This window comes from Propithecus coquereli, unplaced genomic scaffold (genome assembly GCF_000956105.1).
Source record: "Propithecus coquereli isolate 6110/MARCELLA unplaced genomic scaffold, Pcoq_1.0 Scaffold527, whole genome shotgun sequence".
NCBI classification, from domain to species: domain Eukaryota; kingdom Metazoa; phylum Chordata; class Mammalia; order Primates; family Indriidae; genus Propithecus; species Propithecus coquereli.
The window spans coordinates 1,005,722-1,028,941 of NW_012151141.1; the positions used below are offsets into that span (position 1 = coordinate 1,005,722).

Here is a 23,220-nt window from a genome sequence, read left to right on the forward strand (position 1 = left end):
CTTACGCTATTATAAATAATGATTTTTAATACTTTAGAGAGCACCGCCTCTGTACTAGATGTTGTTCTGTGCCCTTTACGTATATAAATTCATTCATCCTCACAACCATGCTACTGTACTGACATCGCCATTCTATCCATGGGCAAAGTAGGGCAGAGCCAGTTTCTCAAGATCGCACAGCAGAAAGTAGCCAGGATTCTAACACAGGCTGGCTCCAGTCTATGGTCTTAGTTGTGACATTATACCTCCTCTGGAATCTTTATGATGTTTTGTAAATAGAGTGACCAGAAGAATCTTTTGTATAATTCAGAGGTGCACTGTTTATCTTTTGACAAAATGCTGAAGAGTTATAAAAATCGCAGATATTCTCCGTTGTTCTTTTACAAAGTGACGAGTGCTGAAAATTTATTGAAAATATATTGACTTTGCGTGTGAAGAAAGGGGACTACCTAACAACCATAAAAAAAAAAAAATCAGGACAAAGGTGATATAGAAAGAATGAGGAAGTAACTAGTTTTCAAGAGAAACATCCTATGGAGAAAGTATTTTTAAATGCATGTTTGGCCATGATTTCCTTGTTATGTGATACCGTTGCTAAAAACAATGAATGAAAAGCTGTCACCTATAAAAACCTCAATCGATGTGTTTAAACTTAGCAACAGAATTTTCTAGTCTATTGAAAAGTCTTCTAAAAAAAGAGCTTCCGTGGGTTTGAAATCTGTTTGTTAAAGATACAATACAGGGATGTGTCCTCTTCAGTTTAATTTGCAAAACCCCTGTTTACCAGGGAAGATGAAAAATTGTTAGCTGGATTTCAAAACACAGACTAGCCCATTTGTATAATTGTCAAATGGGATTAATGGAGGAGAATCATGACTTATTAAGCATAGACAGTGATACTTTGCTTTCATTTAGATCTGCATATTCTGTAAGTTATATTTTTTCAATTTGTCAATTATGACCCTTAAAATCAAGCCATTAAAGCCAAGAATGGTAATAAACTTAATTTAGGTCTTGAACTTTGAATAGATATTCTGCAAAATAGTAAAACAATCCTTTCAAAAATTAATCGGTTGTCATTATATTTGTGGAAAACATTAATTTTAACTTTTTTTGCTGAAATTATATATGCAGGGAAAATGCAAATCGAGACCGTAGTGAGATACCATTTTATGTCAATATGGTTGGCAAAAATTAAGATATTTTATAATGCCAAGCGTGGAAAAGGACGTGACTCCACATCATCTCTTATACCTTGCCCGGGGAAGTATAAATTGGCGCAGTCACTCTGGCATTCTCTTATACCACCCCCAGGAACACATTCACTCAAGGGAAACTCTGACACCTTTTAGAAAGCTTATAGATCTTAGCAACAGTGGACACAATAGCAAAGACCTGGCAAAGGCCCAAGCGCCCATGGACAGGAGAGTAGATGGATACAATGTGGTACTTTTACACGGTGGAATATTAAAAATTAGTTAAAATGGGTGAGCGATGACAGCAATTAGGATGATCTTAGCAAATAATATTAAATGGGGAAAAAAGTAATTCCTGGGAGATTCCATACTCTTTTGCTTTAAAAATTAAAATTGTATATATTTTTAGGACTACATGGAAGTGCAGTAAGACTTATGAAGACAAAAAGCAAAGGAATGAAGTATGTAGGATTCAGGTTGATGGTTATTAAATTGGGGTGGGGGAAAGGTGGGGAGGGGACATCGGGAGAGATGTAGGTTGTGGTTAAGGTCCTAGTTTTGAGGGGGTAGGTTCTCTGGTTCTTATTATTTAAATCTGGAAGCAAACAACCCAGCCAATGCAGGCTAACAACAGATCGGTAATGATAATGCCATCACGTGCTAAGAATTGATTACTCCCATTGTATACACCGGGGGTGAAGTGATACACACACCCCAGCAGTATAAAGGGTTGTCCGATGTCTCCCACCCGCGACCCTCTTTTGCATCCCGGCTTTCAGCTTTCCCAGAAGCAACCACTGTCCCCAGTTTAAACTGTATCTTTCTCAAATGGAGACGCAATAAACATGAACACGTGTATTTTCAAACGTCCTTACAAATATATGTAGCTAGACACACTCCCCAAAGAAAACTTTAAAAAATTATTTTAAACAATTTTTAAAGTCTCGGAGATTTAACCTCAAGTGACTTCAACCAGCATTACACAGACATCCCTAAGTTGATTTAGAACCTGAAAATCAACGGGACATTTGAAGAAAACCCATCAGCTTTTGAGAAACGTAAACAATTCAGTAAAAACGTTCTTCTCGCAGGCCCTGCCCCGGGGTCTGCCCACCGTCATCTCGCAGAAAGTCGTATCTCGGACGCTGCTGAGCCCCACAGGGCCCGCGCAAGTGGTCTTCCTCCAACCTGCAGAACTGTCCCGCGGCGCCGGGAAAATACAGATTCTCGGGCCCCGCCCCAAGGATGCAGAGCAGAGCCTGGCCGGGTCTTTCTTGACAAGCTCCCACGTGATTCTCAGGTTCGGGCAGGCTTGGGGCGCAGCCCCGTCTTAAATAACTCCCCAATTCGAAGCAAGTAAACACCCGGGGACGTAAGTGGCTCTCTCGCTCCCTGTTGGATGTCGTTCATGTGGTGCAAGGAGGGGTCCCCCTTGGGTCTCATCGAGGTCCCAGCCAGTCTGAGCACGAACGCCAATTAGCTCAGCCCCCCAGGACCTCGGCTCAGTCCCCTGCTGGGCGGGCCCGGCGCCCCGGTTGGCCCCACTGGCCTCTCCTGTGTGGTCCTGGACTCGGTGCGCAGCCGCCGGGCGGGAGCCGGACGAGCTGCATAAAAATACACGTTCCCGAACCTGCATTTTCACCCGGCCCCTCCCGGAGCAGCGGTTCCTGCAACTAGAAACACTCTGGTCTTATTTAAATTTTAAATTTGAATGTGCAGCCAAGGTTGAGAAGCACGAGTGGAGGTCGTGCTTTCTCAACCTTGAATGCACATCAGACTAACCCGGGGAGCTTTTTAAAAACATATACCAAGGCCCAGGTCCCCGCGCAGACCAATTAAGCGCGAATACTAAACGCGCGGGCCGCGTAGCCGCCGCCGCCACAGCCCCACCTGGGAGCTCGTTAGAAATACCGAAGCTCGGGCCCCACCCCAGACCCACTGAGTCAGAATCTGCATTTTAACGAGCTCCCCAGTGACTCGTGCTCGCATTAAAGTTGGAGGAGAGCTGTGCTTCTGAATTTTTAATGGGCGAACGAATCACCTGGGGATCTCGTTAAAATGCAGACACGGTTTCTCAAACTTTAATGTGCATGCGAATCACCTGGGGGGGGTCTCGTTAAAATGCAGATTCTGATGCGGCGGGTCCGGGGTGGGGCCCGAGAGTCTGCATTTCTAACGAGCTCCCAGGTGGAGCGGGCTGCCCGGAGCCCGGCAGTCAGTCCCCGGGACCCCCGGGGTCCTGGCTCCAGGCCAATCAGCCGTCAGGACTGTTGACAAATCGCCCCGCCGGGCTGATGAGCAGAAGCGCCGCGACATGCGCGCTCCCGCCGAAGGGGGGTAATTTCCGAACTCCGGGAAACCGTCTTGTGAAGTAGGCCACTCCTAGGGACTCGCCCGGTAGCCGTCCCCACGCCATGTCGCGGCGCAAGCAGGCCAAGCCCCAGCACCTCGAGCTGGCGGAGGCGGCCCCGCAGGTGGCGGGGGAGCCCGGTGAGTAGCGCAGCGGATGCCCCGCCCGGGGTCTGGGGACAGCTTCTCGGACGTTCCTCGGACTCGAGCGGGTTACAGGGACGGGGAAGAGGGCCTGGATGGGTGGCGGAAGCTTCCGACTTGAGTCCTGGGGACTCTGACCTGGGCGCCTCGCCGCCCCCCGCGCCTTTGTGAATTACACCCCCTTGTAAATTCCACCCTTCTCGGGTGAACCGTGCCCCTCCCAGCGTGGGTTTCTCCAGCCACTCCCCCAAGCGCTAGTCAACGACAGTTCGCCTCCTAACCAGGCTGGAAAGGTGCTCTCAGGCCCCCTCGGAGACGGTCTTCGGGGTGCGCGGACCCCGAATCTCCGGCCTCGGTGGCCCTGGCTTCGGCTGCGCCCCTGAAAGCCGGGCGCCCTGGCCAGGGTGGGGGCACGTTTCAAATGGAGTCCAGAGGGGACCTCACGAGGAGAGGACCTCGGAAGAGGGACCCGGAGGATGTGAGGGGGACAGCTGGAGCCGCGGAGGTAGCGGGGGAGGGACGTCCCGGGCGGAGGGAGCGCGGGCGCGGAGGCTCCGGCGTCCGCGCGGCTGGAGCCTGGAGGAAGTCGGGGAGGTCCGAGAGGTGATGGGAGCGGCGGAAGGGGGGGGTCCGGGGAGCCTGAATGAGGACTCTGCATCTCAGTGAGGTGGGGGCTGGTGGGGGGGGCGGTAGTGACACGGTCGGGCTCTGCAGGTCCCCTCGCTGTCTCGTGGACACAGGCTGAAGGGGGTCGGGACGCGGCTGCGAGACCCTCGGCTACCCTAACCCCAGGGCAGCACTTCTCACCCTGTGGTCCCGGGATCCTCCGCCTCCGGAGAGCCTGCGGGAGGGGAGCTTTTCTAATCAGCCGAATTCCTCTGTCACCCTCGGGCACACACCCTGATGGAGTCTCGGGGGTGGGGCTGGGGAATCAGCATGTCTAAGGCGCTTCCCCTTCTTCTTATCTTGCTGTGATTAAGACAGGGCAGGTTCCTGCTTTCTCTTCCCCCTGCCCTCCCCCAACCCCCGGGGGTAACCGAAAACCTTTCCCTAAAGGAAGGGGGGAAAAGGGGTTTAAACGGGCCTCCCCCCCCTCCCCCGAAGTTTCCCGGGAACGAAAAGGGCGGGGGTAGTGTGGGGTCCCCTCTCCGAGGAGGCTCACACCTTCTTGGGGGGCGGGGGGAGATGTGTCTGTGTCTCTTTGGAGCCAACTTCAGGACAGCCCGGTGGGCTTTGATCACGCCTTCCTGCGGGGGACGTGGGAGTCGTTTAACGAAGGCTCTCCTAAACGAATAGTCCATATTTAGAAATCCCGTTTGGATGGAACTACCATAACTGAAGTACTAGACCCCCGCTGTGCCCGCGGCCTAGAATGGGGGTAGGCGGGTTGGAGCTATGCGACCCTCCCGGGTGAGGGGTGGGGCTTTAGCTGAGCCTCTGCGTAAAGGGGGTGTCGGGTCGGGGAGTACTAAGGATGCTGAATGTTTTGGGGAAAGCGCTTATAGAGCAAATGTTGGATAACCAAGGGCTGGAGTGCAAAGTGTGCACACTAAACTGCTTATTCTTGATGACAGCGCTTGGAGGCGCCTTCTGGAATCGTGCCCAGTGTCGCGGGGTATAGGGAGGGTGTTGGCCTTCTGGGGTACGCCTCCCTGTGGGAGCAGAACGTAAACCATGCCCGCCCAGTACTGTGCCTCAACCCCAGGTGCTGCTTTGGAGGAAAAGCAGTCTTCCAACCGATGTCTTATCCTAGCATCTCAGGTCTGTGATACCGAGCGAGGAGCCACCTTTATTGTAAGGTTGGGCCGCTCTTAATTTACAAGTGGCTTTCCAACTCAAGTAGATTGTTTCTTGGAGGAAAACATAATGAAAAAGGTTAATCGGTGGACTTCCCATCAGCAGGAAAATTACCACCAGGAAGACGACCTTACCCTGGAAACCCCAGCCCTTTCTCAAGGAGTTAAAATGCTCACTGTCCTGAACCTAGTTGGTTTCTGACTGTCAGATGTGGCCCACCCCCGCTTCACACTCAGAGTCTCTCCCCCAGCTCTACCTTTCTGAGTGTGGGCTTCAGACCTTTCTTGGCTTCCTGTATGTCCAAAGGTGAAAGAAGATGTGAGGCCCCTCACATCACAAGCTCTACCTCGATGGTCTTCAGTGTCTGGTGCCATTCTGATAGCTTTAACCCACGGGTCTTCCTTTTGCCTGTTTGCATCAAAAACATTTCCCTTCCCGTGAGAATCTGGTCGTTTTGTGTGTACATCAGTGGATGACACTAATAACACTTACATGGTGCTGACTTGTGCACAAGGTTCTTTCACATCTGCTAAAGAACTTAATCTTCATCTTAGCCTATGAGGAAGAGGCCATAATACCCATTTCTTACAGATGCGGAAACTGAGGCACAGCAGTTGTAACTTACCCGGGACACACAGCTAATACGTGGTAGAACTGAAATTTGAAACTTAGCACCTGGCTTCCCCTTTGGTTCCTTCAACCACTGTTTATACAACCTCATTTAGACTCTAGTCTTGCTTGGCTTCTGTGGAATTAAAAACCTTGGGGTTTGTTTTCTCTCTTACTGTGTGAATTGCGGAGTGGTATAAGGCTTTGTTTGTGTCTTGCCCCCAGGGGCACGGCAATGGGCTGCAGTTTTGGCAAGTGTGGGTTCTAACCAGCTGCAAATTTCCAGCCCTGCCACCTTAGGCAATCCCCTGGGCCAGTTTCTTCCTTTTGCACAGAGCAGCAGCAGCATCAACAGAACGCATTAGAAGTGAAAAGTCACTGGCTCTACCCCAGACCTACTGAATCAGGAACTCTAGAGGAGCACCCCGGCCGCTTGCCTTTGTAATAAGCCATCTAGCTGATTCTGATGCACACGTGTTTGGGAACCACTGGCTGCGGGTTGTGCTTCTCAGACCTTAATGTTCACAGGAATCGCCTGGGGGTCTTGTGAAAGCACAGACTGACTCTGCAGGTCTGGGGTGAGGCCTGAGACTCTGCATTTCTAACAAACTCCCAGGCAATGCTGGTACCCTGGGGACCACCCTTTGAGTAGCAAGGATCTAGAGTAATGTGACAATCACCCAGCAAGTGCTTTAAAAATGCAGGTCCCTGGGATCTACCCACCCCCGCTCCAAGTCTCCAGCGAGTCTGGGCTAAGGCCTGGGAAACTACCTAACCCATGACTTAGGTGATTGGGACATAGGTGATGTCAGGATTGCATGGGGGGAAAGAACATTGGGAATAGGACTGGTGCAGGCTCTCTCAACCCTGGCACTGAGACATAGGGGGCCACATACTTCATTCTTATGGGGGCTGTCCTGTATGCCATCGCATACTTAGTCGCCTACTGGCCTCTACACACCAGTTGCCACTATCACGCCCATGAGTACAAACAGGATCATGACAGTCAAATGTCCCCAGGTATTGCCAAATTTCCTCTGAGGGCAAAATGGCTCCCGGTTGAAAGACATTGGACTAGGTCACGTTAAGGGGTTTTAATCACCACGACTACTTGGGTGTGACATCTACAGCTCTACCCAATTGGGACATCTGAAGCTATGTAGTTACAAGCACTTACTCAACTCAGACCGGGCACTGTACTGAGAATTTACTTCATCTCCCTTAACCACAACTGAGGCACATAAATTATCCCCCCTCTTACTGATGAGTAAACTGCTCAGAAAGGTTGAGCAGCTTGCCAGGAGTCACACAGCTAGCACATTAACTGAGCAGACCCTCTGCCTAGAACTGAAGCTCTCACCAAGGTGCTCTACAACTTCTCATGGCAAGATTTCTTTACCCCCTACGAACATTTCAACAAGGATAGAATCTACCTCTTACGATCTAGGGCCAAAAAAGTCCCAGACCTTGGCCTCTAATTCATAAACTAGTCAATTATCTCTAAGACTTTAGTCATAGCACCTTTTTTCTCTTGGATTTAAGTATTTGGGGTGAGGCACTTTAGAATCTTTTAGGCATGTTTAGTCTCTGCTATAGAAATTTTGAAGCCGGCCTAGCATGGTAGCTCATGCTTGTAATCCTAGTACTCTGGGAGGCCAAGGCAGGAGGATTGCTTGAGCTCAGGAATTCGAGACCAGCCTGACCAAGATGAGATCCAGTCTCTACTAAAAATAGAAAAATAAGCTAGGCGTCATAGCACTTGCCTGTAGTCCGCACTACTCGGGAGGCTGAGGCAGAAGGATCGCTTGAGCCCAGGAGTCTGGGGCTGCAGTGAGCCACCATGACACCATTTGCACTCTACCCAGGGCAACAGAGTGAGACTCTGCTTCAAACAAGATTTTGAAGCCCATGTATTAGATTGAAATATGAAGTTATTTGACCATTTTGGCTGACAAAAATAGCAATTTCACATGGTTCAGCCCCCCTAAAGGGGAATGACATAGTGAACTATTGCCCAACTGCAACTAACTGCACATGGCCAATGGTGTTTCTCGTTATCCAAACTATTCCCCTGCGCTGGGTTATTTTGAAGAAAAACACTTCATACAACTTGTTGCTATTTCAACAACCATCCCTAAGCCATGAGAATACTCTTTAAAAACTCTTATTTTCATATGAAAAAATAAGAAACCCTTATATCACACTTCTGGTTTGAGCAAACATGCTTCCCATTGTCCCAAATGGTTTTTACGATGTGTTTAAATCAGGAGCTGAGTAAGGTCCCAATATTACAGACCCCCTCTCAAATCTCAGTCTCTGGTTTTCTCCTCCATCTTTCAAGTTATTTGTTGAAACAACTGTGTTTTATCCTGGAGATCAGTGATGTGTGGTCTGTGACCTTTTTGCCGAGTTGAGGCAAAACAAATCAAAAATTGAGAGTAAGCATTGGGGAAAGAAAAAATAGCAATTTGACATTGCCATGGCATCCAGTTTTCTGTTGTATTTAATGTTTGGGCTTTTTTGTGTATGTTATTTTACTTTTCTCCTAATTGATGTTTATTGTATTTTACAAAAGTATTAGCCTGGGATGGATCAGAAGTTGTTTGGAAAAACCTGTCTTCATGTTGTTTGAGAAGCATTCAAACGTTGTGAAGTTTTTTAGTCTCGATTTTGCCAGTAGTTTCCCTGTTGTGTTACCATGTTTTTCTGTCCCCTGTATTTCCTGGAAGTTGTACTTGGAAGATGAAGACTTTGCAAGACTAGAATGTTATGGGGCTTTTTTTTTTTTTAAACTTCTTAGAGAAGTGACAAAAGGAGGTGAAATAAGCCCAAATCTACTACAGTCTAGACTTACCATGGTGGTTATATTTGAGAAACTAAAACTTCATTTTCAATTTCAGCATCAGAGCTAGGTAACGATGTCCCCAAAGCAACCAGCCTCTCTGCTGAAAGCAGCGACACTGAGAAGGTCTCTGTCATTGCCCTTCCCTCAGAGACGAGGGAACAGACAGCCACCCTGGGAGAGAGGACATTCAACTGTTGCTATCCAGGTAAAAAATAAAACAATGCACTGAGCCCCTTCTCTGTGAAAAGCACCGTTTGCAAGCTCTGCATGAATTGCCTCACTGAATCCTCACGTTACTCTTGTGTTCACAACACGTGGGCATCTACGTTAGCACACACACCTTCCCTGTGCGTCCTGAGAGTCGTGTAGCTTCCAGAGCTCAGTGTGTGACTCACCAGAACAACAGGTTCATAGTAGCTTCCACTTTGAGGCTATGTTTTAAGAAGAGCTGTATTTTCTTCTCTTCTAGGTTGCCACTTCAAAACCGTTCATGGCATGAAAGATTTGGACCGCCATCTAAGAATCCACACGGGTAGGTATGCATTCACTTGCTCAACGGTTCAGTAAGAAAACAAGGAGACAGGTATGAATTAAGTGCTAGGTATATAGTGCTGAGCAGGACAGTCTCTGCCTGCTCTGCCCCATGGAACTTAGTCTAGTGGAACGGGCTTGGGGGAGGGCCAAAGGGGTATGAAATGAAGAGGTTGACAGAGGATGAGCTACAGAGAGGCCTGTAGCCACAGGAACCTTAGAGAAGAGCAATAAAGTTGCTTCCTCTAAAGGTGCCTTTTTTTAGGGCAACCGGCTGCTGAGAAGAGAGAAATAAGATATGCGGAAGCAAGGAATGCCCTGACCTATGCCCGATCCTATAGTCTGCAAACTGTGGCCCGTGGGCCGACCGCAGCCTGCTGTCACGTGCCTTTGTTTACCTATTGTCTGGGGCTGACCTGGTGCCCTGATGGCAGAGTTGCATAGTTGCTACACGGACTGTATGGGGTGCACAAAGCCTAAAACACCCAGACCTTTGTAAAATGTTGCCAAGCCTTAGTCTATAGTATAAACTCTCTACTTGCCCGCGTGAGCAAGGATATTGGTTTGTTTTCACAGAAACCAAACTCAGTGGCTTAAACGTAATCGCGTCTATTTCTCCGGTACAACTTCAGAAACAAATAGTCTACAGCTGGTCAGAGGGCTCTGCCAGCAGGGTCCAAGGCAGCTGCTCCAGTTCCCCGAATCTCTTAACCAGTGGGGAACAAGAAGTGGGGCCTGGGGAGCTCTCAGCACCCCTCCCTCGGGCTATGTATGACACGGAAGTAGCATCCTTGTAACTAGTAGAATAGTGGTACCCAAGCAGTGATGGCTTAAAACCCAACTGCTTCTGTCCTGTGATGGTGCAGGCACGAGTGGTGCAGGCTGGTACGGCAGCTCCATGATTGCAGGGACCTGGGCTCTTGTGTTGCGCTGCCGTCCCAAGGGTGCAGCACTCATCAGCCTGTCCAAAGATGGCTTCCTGCCACCTTAAAGGCACATCCTGGAAGTCACTCACATCACTTGGGCTCATGCCCATTGGGCCAGAACTTAGTCACATGGCCACCCATAGCTGTGGAAGTGAAGGCTGGGAAAACGAAGTCTTCTGTGTGGCCATGTGCCCAACTACAAAGAAGGTTCCATTACCAAGGGAAAAGGGGAGAAATGTATAGGGCCAAATGGTATCTCTGAGCCAGTTACGTGTGGGAGGCAGGGCTGGCGATGTGTGTGCAGGTGATCATTTAAGGCTTGAGCTGGACTACCTTGCCTGATAGGTACAACAGTGGTCCTGAAAGGACAATTTTGGGATCTTTTACACTTAAAAATTGAAGATCTTCCCAAAGAGTTCGTGCTCTATCATAGTTACTGTTATTTGGAATTAAAACTTTGTTCGTCTAAAAATAACAGTAAACTCATGACATAGTAACATTTTAATGAAAAGCAACTATTTTCTAAAGCAAAAAATATAGTGAGAAATGGCATTGTTCATACACTTGCAAATCCTTAGGCCTGGCTCAGTGGGCAGCTGGGTGTTCACACCTGTTCCTGTATACAGTCCATTGAGATATGTTTTTGGTTGACAAGTAAAGAGAACCTGGCCTCTCACATATGATTGAAAATGGAGGGGTATTTTGATAGCATTTTCAGGTAATTGTTTTTTACTTAATACTATACCAAAATGCAACATATGGTAGCTTCTTAAAGATTAGTTGCTGTATGGAATCTGCAACCATGTCAATAAATCTTTCAAACTGTTAAATCCATTGGTCTAGTTTGCCCTTTGAATGAATCTTACCCATGTTTAATTTTGTCACATTGTGCATTAGTCACTTGGAAAATACTGATTTACCGATACGAATTCTTCTAAACGTTGACCCATCTCATTATGCCACAAGAAAAGTCACTTTCATTAATATCTATCTCACTAAAAAAGTCTAAGTACTGGGAAGTCCTGAACTGGATAGCAGACGTGTCTTCTGAAATTCTGTCACTAGAGCCCAAATGTTGTCATTATGACACTCTCGGTAATTTTCCTTGAGATAGCAGGCTCACCTCATTCATTGAAGACTGTCTGCCAAATACTAAATCTGAAAAAGCCATAGTTTATCTTATTTCAAGTCAAATGACGTTTCACAGAGCCTATAGTCCCAGCTACCTGGGAGGCTGAGGCGGGACAATCATTTAAGTCCAGGAGTTTGAGTCTAGCCTGGACAACACAGGGAGACCCCCACCCACTGCCTCTTTTTAAAAAAACAAAAAAACAAAAAAAAACTGCTTAGGGGGAGATCTAGTTCCACTTGCAATACAACTGTCGCTCAAGTGTCCTTTCGAGACAACCAATGTACTTTGGTTTGCAGCAGAAATACCTTAAGTGTACTTCCTGTTCTGTCACATAGAACATTAAAAAGGCTTATTCAGGGGGAGCGATTTAATCAGTTCTAGTTTTACCACTTCATCCAAGATTTTCCTAAATGGACCTGGCTGTTTTCTCTGGGAGCACATGGCAGTGGAGAGAGACTACTGGGAGAGCTGGTGCCACCGCCTCGATCTGTGCTAAGGCTCCAGCAGTGCCTCCCACCACTGCTCCTATGTGAGCGCCAATGTCAACAGGGACAGAGGCAAATCATTTTTTAGTATCATTAGAATGGCTTTGACCACAGACACAACCAGAAGAGTTTTGGGGACTCCCAGGCATTTACCAACTGCACTTGGAGAACCAGGTTTGACAAATACAGCAGGAGGGTGTACAGCACTTACAAAAGTGGCTAAGAACTGGAGCTCCCGTGTGCCTGGTCTGCAGGCTCACCGAGGACTTATTTGGGAGAAGGGGGGAGGGGGGTTGTGAATGCATAAAGCTGGGTTATGATCACATCAGAAGCCTTGGAAAAACAGGCCTTGAACTTGGATTGGTTCTTATTTTTATTACTTTTATCCTAAAGTTGCTGCTTTTTAATACCTTTAAACGGCAGTTTGTCCTGGAGGAAGAAAAGCTAATTCTCAAACATGACAGAAATGGGGTGGGCGGTAGAATGAGAAAGAGCAGGGTAGAAAATGCTTTACTTCTGTTTCCCGTATAAAGTCTTAGAACGGCGACGTTAACAGCAGTAATTTCTGGAGAAAGGGTTTCAAAACAATTTAAATTCTGTATATGGTGTTCTTTGAAGTTTTTAATGACTTCAGTAAAAAAGGAATAAATTTGGATTTGCAGTGACAGAGTGAGTTCCCTTTGCCACCTCTACTTCTACACTACTATGGCTCCGGCTGTCCGGATGATAAAACTCATCTGAAAGAGAAGGCACAAAAGTAGCTAAAGTCTTAGGCAACAAGACCTTTTGCTTTGTTAGCAACTAAAATACCATAGAGCTGTAACTCAGTGTGACACGGGAACTGGCAAAGACGGAGTGTGGAAACAGACCCATGCGTGTGTGTAAACTCACCTGCCCCAGGTGGGCACCGCAAGCCAACGGGAACGGGTGGACGAATGCAATGCTGGGATGAGTTAGACGTCTCTGGCTGTCTCGTGGGACTCGAATTAGTCCGTCACCCCGCCCTTCACAAATTCCAATACACTGAGTTAATCGTTAGTCTGTAACTACCGGGAAATGTAGGACAAACACATGGTCGGTGTAGGCAGACAGGCAAACCACAGAGGAGGAATATCGGTTAAATGTCATTAAATCAAAGTTAAAACTGTGGATAACAAGACACCGTTAAAAAGTTAAAACAAGTGTCCCACGAGAAATGTGTAGCATAGGATGGAATTAATATGCAGAATCCATAAAGATTTCTACAAATCAAAGACAACTAACTGCAGTGGAAAAGGATATGGACAGGCAGTCAACTAAGAAAGATGATAAATATTAGTCACATGAAAAGTCCGTAAGCAACGAAGTGAAAATCAGACACAAATACTATATTTTCCTCATCAAGCTGGCTGAAAAGTACACACTTAAAATCATGAATCACAGAATACCATGTATTAATATCACTGTTAATTTAACCATCGCCCTCCTTCCTCACCTCCCAATGCAGAGAAAAACTTGGTTATTTTTAGGGAGAAGACAGATCAGGGATGTGGAAGGGGGACATAAACTTTAGAGTGCTGACAGGTTGCAAAACTATCTAAACATGAGTTTGGTGTGATCTCCAGGCCCTTTGCTGCCTCTCGTTTATTCTGATAGTTCAAGCTGGTTCTTGTGGATTGCCCAGGTCAACTAACCTATGGAAATGAGATTTCTTTCTGTCCTTATACTTGATCTCTAGTGCCTTGGCTTTGGTGCTTCAGTTCCAACTGAAGAGTAACAGAGAAAGGAAACCAACTAGTTCGTATTCATTGTAATGGAAATGCTTTTCTTTAAATACTATCATGTAGGATTAGAATCCCCCCTGACTCTTGTCATCGAGATCACTTGCCATGTTAAAGTTTATTCTTATTCCTAACCTGAGGATTTTTTCTGGGGGGTAAGGGTGGGGGTTGTTAAGGATGATCATTGAATTTCAAATATTTTACCATTTTAAGATGGTCCTGCAGCATTTATTTAGCCTCATAAAGGAAGTTGACTTCATGCTCGTATTTTTTAATCCCACTTTGTATTCCTTCCCTTGGCGCTGGTATCGGGTATCTATTATAAAGTGAGGAGAGGCGTTTTCAAATCTTTTTCTACGCTATTAAACTGTTGACCATGGCAACACTTTTTCTTAAAAGCTGATAGAACCAGGCACAGGGGCGTACACCTGGAGTGGGAGGAGTCGAGGGCCAGGAGTTCAAGACTTCATTGTGCGATGATCGTGCCTGCGAATAGCCACTGCGCTTCAGCCTGGGCGATATAGTCAGACTTCGTCTTTTTTTTTTTTTTTTTTTTTAACTTTAAAAAAAAAAATTAAACTGTGATAGAACTTGCCCGGGATCTTCTGCTTGTGATTTTTTTCCTTGGGAGCACGAGGAGAGGGCATAGATTAGGCTGAGTTAGCAACATCAAGCTCAGTGACAACTGAAAACAGCTGGGTTTATACCAGCATCCCCCAGCGGTTATGCTCAGCACTTTGTGGCCTTCTCTCCGGGACCCAGCCTGGACCCGTTTCTGTCTGGAACAGCCACAAGAAGGTGTTCTTGACCTATTATCTGCCATGAACTTCTGGCAATTTTGGAAAGTCTATGGACCCCCACCTCAATGTTTTTTCAGATGTCACGAGACATATTTTTTTTAAAACTGCATTTTTATGTAACTATCAAAATGTTAAGTGTGTGATGTTTTCATACGTTAATCCCTTGCTACGCAGTGTGGTACAAAGACCAGAAATGTCATCGGCTGGAAGCTTGGTAGAAATGCAGGATCCCAGGCCCCACCCCAGGCCTGCTGGATCAGAATCTGCATTTGAGACTCTCCCCACCCCCGGCTGATCAGCAGGCGGGTGGCATTGAGAGAAGCATTGCCTTTAACGTCAGGATCTGGTTGGTGTTGACTGACTATCCGAATTGTGAAGTTAAGTGACAAACATACACGACGCTTGAACTGCAGCCAGCGTCATGTGGCACGACCACGTCTTGTGTCTCCTGACGAGGGTCTCGGGCGCTGTCAGTGTGGTTCGTTGCCTGCGTTCATAGTTGGAGCAGTGCTAAGTTAGAGCTGGTAAGAATAAAAACACAATTAGTTCCCATGTAAGGTCTTGGACTCCTTAAATCTCATCCACAGACCCCAGATTAAAAACTCCGGACTTGGAACGTCGTGGGGCACCTTTGGGCAAGAGAAACAAGTGCGACTAACAACACGCTGGCTCTTAACAGCAACTCTTGTCACTTTCTATCGTGTTTCATTAGTTGGAGTAACAATGTACCTCGAGGAGTAGATCTTAACATAATTCGTACATTATCAATCTGTTTTCTGTTTCTTGATTCAGACTTTGTAATTCTACATCTTCCTGGACCACCAGCCATTTTATTGAGTCTTCTAAATTTACTGGGGTAAAGTTCTACTTAACAGTCAGCAATTGACGGGAATGGTGCAGAGGACGTGGTGACAGAACACACTGCCGGGTGGATGTTCGGGCAGGGGGTTCAGTGGCCCAGGTGCTTTCTAGCCATCGGGCCCTTACGTTCTTTCTCTGACCTCAGCACCCTCCTTTACTGACAGCCGAGGGGTAGATACCACGCTGCTTGCTGTTTGGTGGGAGAGAGAGGGGGGATTAACCTGAACCTTCTCTGATTCATCAACCAGTGGCCAGAAAACCTTCTAAGAGGCCAGCACCTGCCACCCTTTATCTTGAACACATCTATAACCAATCCAATTTTCCAAAATGGGGTTTAGCCTATAATTTTCTCCATCCATCTGACTTTAATATGTCCCTTAGGATTCTTCAATTTCTGAGCCATCGATGAATGGCACCTGTCCCTGTTTCTCAGTATGAGGATTTAGACTTTTAATATCTTTCCACATCTGTATCTGGACAGGAGGAGGGAGCAGAATCATATGCCTAGGATGTCACCTTGGTCAAGTTTCTTTAGTAGTCTTGATTGAGAAACCCTTAAAACCCTGAATCCTTATGTGTTTGAAGGAGACAAACCGCACAAGTGTGAGTTCTGTGACAAGTGCTTCAGCCGGAAGGACAACCTGACCATGCACATGCGGTGCCACACCAGTGTGAAGCCACACAAGTGTCACCTGTGTGACTACGCTGCCGTGGACAGCAGCAGCCTCAAGAAGCACCTGCGGATCCACTCTGACGAGCGGCCATACAAGTGCCAGCTCTGCCCCTACGCCAGCCGCAACTCCAGCCAGCTCACCGTCCACCTGCGATCCCACACGGGTAAGTCCCTGACCTGGAAATCTCGGTACTTTATTCTTTCTCCAATTTCCTAACCTTTGTTCACTTAAAACACAAGCAACTTAAATGACAGTGTGGTAGAAGTAAAGGAATTTGGAGTTTCCATGATCGTGAGGCTTGTTTTTTTTTTTTTGGCCAGGACAAAAGCTTTGAGTAAAATATAAAACCCATCTGTCAGTCATAATTTCATAGTTTGACTACGTGGAATCCAGCTGAGGATGGGTACCCAACACAGCAGGCAAGAAGCAAAGAATGTGCCTCATATAATCTGACCTGTAAACTAGGCGGTCCAGTGATTTAATCCACATTCTGATTGCATGGCCTCAGAACTGTAGCAAAACCAGTTGAATGTAATAGTAAATCAAACTTCTAGTTCTAGAAACTTCCCTTCGTGGGACCTCACTGAAATGATAGGACCAACCCATCAAGACACAGAAAAATGGAGATTGGGATATTCATAAAGGAGGCTCATAAGATGAGAATTTTCAATGAATTCATGGAAGATGGCAAGCGGATAGGAATATGCTGACATTTAAAATCGAATACCCAAAGCTGTGTCCCAGCAGCAAATTAGGAGCAGCCACAGAGTTGGGAACCAGCCCTCCCAGCCAATGTCTGAGCGCCCTGAGGGCCCTGGACTTGGGACTGGCATGTAGACAGCCAAGACCACAAAGCTTGGGGGAGAAGCCAAAGCCTCTTGGCAAAACTGCCAACCACCCCAGTAGCAGGTGAAACCCATGGCATCTGTCTAATCAAACCAGTCTACTCTTCCTAAATATAATCAACCAAGGATTATGAATTATTTGCAGGAAATGAGTGAAATAAAATGAGCCAGGTCTAACAAATAACAAATCTTTGAAGCAACAGAGGTACTTGGGGAATAGACAAGAATTTTTACATTCTAATTGGTGTCCGCCCACTGGCAGATGTGTTACATCTAAGTAGGGCTCTATGAAGAGGTAGAACAAAGAGGTATGAATTAAAACTAGGGTTGCTGGCTATAAAACTTCCCAGAGATTAGGAGAAAAATTGGGTTAGTGAACTGAGAATAAGGAGCTGGAATTCTGGTTTCTGACCACCGGGTCTAAGAAGGAAAGAAAACAGAAGTGAATAAAATAAAATAAGAAATGCTATAATTCTAAGGGGCTAGGAGAATGAAAAGGCTCATAAGATGCCAATTAGGGTGAAGGCAGTTGGCAGAGGGGATCTGTACCCAGAAAGGGTAGTATTGGCTCCCACAGCAGTGGAACAGTGCCCTCCAAGTTGGGAAGTGACTTTGAGCTGAGAATTCTATACCCAGTGAAACTATCTCAAGTATGAGCGCAATAGAAAGATTGAGTAAAGGATTCAAGAATTTACTCCCGACCACCATATTAGTGGAAGTTTGAAAATTAATGAAGGGGAAAAAAAATCTGGCATGAGATATTTGTGTCATTATCTGAATATAGCTAATTGGGATTGCAGCAAAGAGAAATATCAGGATGGTACTTGTACAGAAGAGAGAAAATTACATCAAATTCAGAAAATTCATTTTAAAAATTCCACATAAAAGGTTACATAATTAAATGACTGAATGACTTCTGAAATTGTGAGGTTCTTTATTCAAGAAATGTAGTCCAAGAAGCAAGCTATAAAATGTGGCCCAAAGTGAGCATGTAAGAAAAGAGACCAAGTAGCTGAGCATGGGGGCAGGCACCTGTAGTCTCAGCTACTTGGGAAACTGAGGCGGGAGAATCACTTGAGCCCAGGAGTTCAAAGCTGCAGTGAGCTATGATGATGCCACTGCACTCCAGCCTGGGCAACAGAACCAAGACCCTATCTCAAAAAAAAAAAAAAAAAAAAAAACCACAAAACAAAAAAAACTTTGGTAGTGATACTATCCACTGGCCCAGATGTGACAGTGGCCCTATAGGCAGTGGTTATAATCGTGGTGTGTATTTGGCTCTGCTGAATGTCACATTTCCATTCACAATTTAAATTATTTGTAGTTTGATTCTGAAGTTGATCCAAAAACAACTAAAGTTGGGAATTCACAAGACAGAATGGAAATGATTTTTTGAACTTAAATGTGAAAATAAAGCTACTCCTAACAAGTGAGGAAGTCAAGTGTAAAGAGGGAGAGAATCCTCAAAGAACCTCTCAAGCCGACGGACTAAGATGTGAGGCTGTAGCCCAGTTTAGACGGCGGCATTAGAGGAAGAGGAAGACACAGCCGTCCCAGCACAGCCGGAGGCTGGGGACGGGATCTGTGCAGGATAAGATTCTTCACTTATATTCAGCTACTGAAGTGTAAAGTAACAGCCTCCAAGACAGCTGAAAGCCCTTAGCAATGGCTCCAGGGAATGGGACTCTAAATCAGAGGAGGCTGTGGCTTTTCATCACTCGTCCCCAGCTCCTGCTGCCGTATTCAGGTTTTAATTTTATAAATTCAGTCTATAGTTATAAAACTAAAACTTTAATAATACAACCCAATAAAATGACATAATACAGACTAAACACTATCATCATCATGTTCCTAAGTCTTAGCTTAATTTGGAACAGTTGTGTGTAACTTCAATCTCCCCTCTTCTATGTTCAATTCTGAGAAGTCAAGTTAAATGAGAATTTAGATTTGAAACTGCAATGTCAAGAGTGTGGACTTGGGTGCCATGATGCTGGGTTCAAATCCCTGCTGTTTCACCGAGGTCGATTAACTTGTCCCATCTGTAAAATGGGGGTAATAAGACCCTTTCACAAGATTGTGAGGATTGAGGGAGTTAATACCCGCAGTAAGTGTTGTCATTATTAGGAGATGGCAAGTAGTTAGAATTCGAAGGACCCAACCATCCCATTGTGGCCGGGTGTGCTGACATGGTTTGGGGAGGGGGGATCTGTTTTGCCTGCCTGCTCTAATGGAAACACACCTTCCATTGCTAGGGGACACCCCCTTCCAGTGCTGGCTCTGTAGCGCCAAGTTCAAAATCAGCTCGGACTTGAAAAGGCACATGATCGTGCACTCGGGGGAGAAGCCTTTCAAGTGCGAGTTCTGCGACGTCCGCTGCACCATGAAAGCCAACCTCAAGTCGCACATCCGCATCAAGCACACCTTCAAGTGTCTGCACTGTGCCTTCCAGGGCCGGGACCGGGCCGACCTCCTGGAGCACAGCCGGCTGCATCAGGCCGACCACCCCGAGAAGTGTCCCGAGTGCAGCTACTCCTGCTCCAGCGCGGCCGCCCTGCGCGTGCACAGCAGGGTCCACTGCCAGGACCGTCCCTTCAAGTGCGACTTCTGCAGCTTCGACACAAAGCGGCCCAGCAGCCTGGCCAAGCACATCGACAAGGTGCACAGGGACGAGGCCAAGACGGAGAACCGGGCCCCGCAGGGCAAGGAAGGGCCCAGAGAGAGCGGCTCTCAACACGTGGCCAAGATAGTGACCCAGAGGGCCTTCCGCTGCGAGACCTGTGGTGCCTCCTTTGTCAGGGACGACTCTCTGAGGTGCCATAAGAAGCAGCACAGTGACCAGAGTGAGAACAAGAACTCGGACTTGGTCACCTTCCCACCTGAAAGCAGCGCTTCCGGGCAGCTGGGCACCCTGGTCTCCGTGGGGCAGCTCGAGGCCTCCCTGGAGCCCAGCCAGGACCTCTAGCTCCGCCAGAGAGGATCGTCAGCTCTTGGGGATTCCAGACAAATGCTGTTACCCGGCCCTCCAGGGCAAGGCCATGGAGCCAGACTCAGGGCTGCTGCAACTTCAAAGCCTCCAGGGCCATGGCTCAGAGGTGACAGTGGTGTGAGGACAAAGCGATGCCATGGAGATACTTTCCACGTTGCCGTCTTCCCTCCAAGAATTATCTAAGCAAACTGACTTCGTGGCTCAAAGCTGGGGTCCACTGAGCACTACTCTATCCCATGTGTGTAGCTTCTTCGTGATGGATTCCAATTTTAAAACTGATCCATCCCTGATGGAATTAAACCAGTTAGATGACACAGAAAACTTAAAACTTCTCTCTAGTGGGAAGGGGATACGCAGAGGATCTGGGGTGGCTGGAGGAGTTCTATTCCTTAACCTGGGTGGTCATTATGAGTGTTCGCCTTACACATTTGTGTGGTTTCTTATCTGTTGTCTTACAATAAAGGCAAACTCATGGTATTGATAGAACGATGTAGAAGGAACACTCAAGTCTTTGCATTCCTCCACAGACAGGTGATGGGGGGGGGTTCTCCATCCCCCACCCCATCCAGTAACTTCATTATCAGTGCACGTGGGATTTCTTAGTGAGTTAGTGCTGCAGCTGAATGAGATGCCGTGTGATCTGGAGGTGGCGCCAAAGATCAAGCTAACACCAACCCAGCCTGTAACTGTGAACTGTAGAGTTCAAGATCCGGTATGTTTTCATTCATGAAGAAAAGCCCAGGGAGCCCTGGGCGCTTGGTTCTGGAATATGATGTGTGGGACAGCCTCAGACCAGCATCTTTTTCATCACAGACAGCCTTTGGTGTTGGAACCAACAACTGAAAATCCAACCGTCTCACAGATGGACCCTGTACTTGACTGAAGCTTAGGAGGCTATGGAATCTGATGTATCTTATCCAAGTTGCTTTGTTTGCTGTCCTTGGGCATCTTTTTTTTCAAATACTGCCTTTTTTTAAATATAAATTCTTGTGTACCCTCAGGCTAAAAATCTATGCTTTTGAAACATCGAATAGATCCATTCTTCTTGATAAACTAGGAGAAAATATGAAAACAAACTTTTATAGACCATATGCAGGAGAATATCTCACTTATGAAATAGAGGTACATAGCTTATTTTGTTAATGATAGTTTGGACAAATACGACTTCATTTAAGTTTTACAGCGGGTGAATGGTGGCATGTTGAATCTCTGTTGTAAGAAGAAAAGATTAAAACGATGGCAGAGACCCATGATGGAATCCATCATTGCTTTGCTTTGGAGCTATTGTTTCTGATCAGAGCAGTATGTGGTTACTGAAGGCTGGTGCTGTTGTACAGATTCTATTGTTACTTTTCTGCTGTCTGTCATGAGTCTTATCTGTGTTTCTGTTCTAGAAACTGAAGGGTCGTTGACCTTTTAAGTGGGAACCCATAGATCGAAATCACATAAACGTCCCTTGTACTTCTGGTGTTAAAGCTCTTCCGATAAACAGGAAAGATATTTTTGTTAAAGAAAGCATTTTTGTTAACAGCTGCGTGGACTTCACGGGTTTTAGATCCAACCGGGTATCTCCTAGCAAACTTGGATTCCCAATAGAGCCGAGGTGAGCAAAAAACTGTGGGCTAGACATTAAATGTTTTAGGCATTGGCAAGCCGTAAGTCTCTTACGACTACTCAGCTCTGGTTTTAGCACAAAAACAACCACAGACTGCAAGAAAAAGAACATGTCTGTGTTCCAACAAAACTTTACAAAAACAGGTGGCAGGCTGGGTTTGGCCATGGTCTGTAACTGCCCAACCCTGCTGTGGAGTGTTTTGATCTGAATTAGCAGTTGTGACTATGGGACACAGTAAAAGAGACCAAACTTTCTGGCAGAGACGTAAACGGGATTTGGACAAAGGTGAGAATGTAGTTGAAGAGAATAAGGTGGCTGAGATTTAAAAAAAAAAATCTTAAATTTAAGAAAGTAATTAAGATTGAGAACTCAACATTCAGAGAAACTCGGGCTAAGAAGGAAATCTGGGACCAGGAAACTTCTAGGAGTGTAGGGGTTGGTTGGTTTTAAACCTATTTTATTGGCAAGGAAATTAGAAGGTGGCAGTGAGTGGGATTAAAATCATTCAGGAAGTAGAGGGTGAACTGGCTAAACCTGCTGGAATGAGACCCAAAATACACAGGCAATCACCGAATTGAAGTGAGAAAAACAGCCTTACTAGCAAGGGGTTGCTGACATGGTGCAGACCAGAATGGCAGTTTTTATACCAAGCTCCATTTGCAGAGTCGGTCTGCATCTGGAATGGGAGGCTGACTAATGAGTGTGTTTGCAGTTTGACTTCACCTGGGCCAGAGGTCAGCAAACTTTTTCAGTAAAGGGCCAGATAGTAAATGTTAGCTCTGCCAGCCCCGCTCCCTGGCAGCTCTGTTCCCTTCTGCTGTTGTGCCCAACTTCTCCACTCTGCCATTGCAACTATGGATTTAGCTGTGTGCCGGTAACTTTATTTTAAAAAAAAAAAACCATGGTTTGGAAGGCCAGTTTGCTGACCCCTAAACACAAGCACCAGGGTAAATTGGTCATGAGTAAAAGGCAAGGGAGAGGCATTAAGAACACGAGACTTCGCCAGGCACAGTGGTGGGCACCTCTAGTCCCAGCTGCTCAGGAGTCTGAGGTGGCTGTGAGCTATGACCATGCCACTACACCCCCAGCCTGGGTGACAGACCCTGTCTCAAAAATAATTTCTAGGGATGAATGTATGAGTTAACTTGATGGTGTTGAAACTCCAAGGGGATTTCAGCCTAGGTTCAATTGCATCCAGTTTTTGGGACGAGGATTGCCAAGGAAGAAAGGAATTTAATACAATAGCCGTTGTTGCGAAAATGGGAGAAACTGCCTCTCTAACGGAGATCTGGGCTTTTTAAGGAGGGGCCAGGTGCCTTGGGCAGGTTGAGGGGATGGTGAATCCTGGCTTCAGGGAGTCTGCCCTGGGGTCTTCAGAATCTCAGTTCCTTTGTCTTGCAGAAAATCCATCGTTTCTGGGAAATAACTCAAAAGTTCAAGCAGTTAAGAGAGAGGATTATAAAGACCATATAGGGGGTCACTGAAATTTGTTCATGGAGCTGGTTATACCGCAGATGCGGTCCAGGTCAGGTGTTGAGGAAAGAGAATGACTCCGTGTGGGCTTTATTCAGATCAGCTATAACATCTCCAGTGAAGAATCCAGAAATCAATGGGGCCACACTTTTGCTTCTCTGCTTAAGGGTTCTTGCTGCCTTCTGGGTGCTA

At 46.5% G+C, this 23,220-nt stretch overlaps 1 protein-coding gene across 1 annotated transcript; it reads left to right on the forward strand.

Moving 5' to 3' along the window:
• Nucleotides 1–3,364: 3,364 nt before the first annotated feature.
• Nucleotides 3,365–20,281, forward strand: LOC105820435 (zinc finger protein 64 homolog, isoforms 3 and 4). Its single transcript, XM_012656916.1, has 5 exons — nt 3,365–3,686; nt 8,996–9,145; nt 9,410–9,472; nt 16,021–16,272; nt 19,207–20,281. The coding sequence occupies exons 1-5, from the start codon at nt 3,611–3,613 to the stop codon at nt 19,914–19,916; spliced, it is 1,251 nt and encodes a 416-aa protein (XP_012512370.1). The 5' UTR covers nt 3,365–3,610; the 3' UTR covers nt 19,917–20,281.
• Nucleotides 20,282–23,220: the final 2,939 nt, after the last annotated feature.

What these genes read in the sequence shown, in the direction of transcription:
- LOC105820435 (XM_012656916.1), top strand. Translation starts at nt 3,611, where the DNA reads ATGTCGCGGCGCAAGCAGGCCAAGCCCCAGCACCTCGAGCTGGCGGAG. An exon ending in GCAGGTGGCGGGGGAGCCCG is followed by an intron (nt 3,687 to 8,995) that starts GTGAGTAGCGCA and finishes TTTCAATTTCAG; the next exon opens with CATCAGAGCTAGGTAACGAT. An exon ending in ATTCAACTGTTGCTATCCAG is followed by an intron (nt 9,146 to 9,409) that starts GTAAAAAATAAA and finishes CTTCTCTTCTAG; the next exon opens with GTTGCCACTTCAAAACCGTT.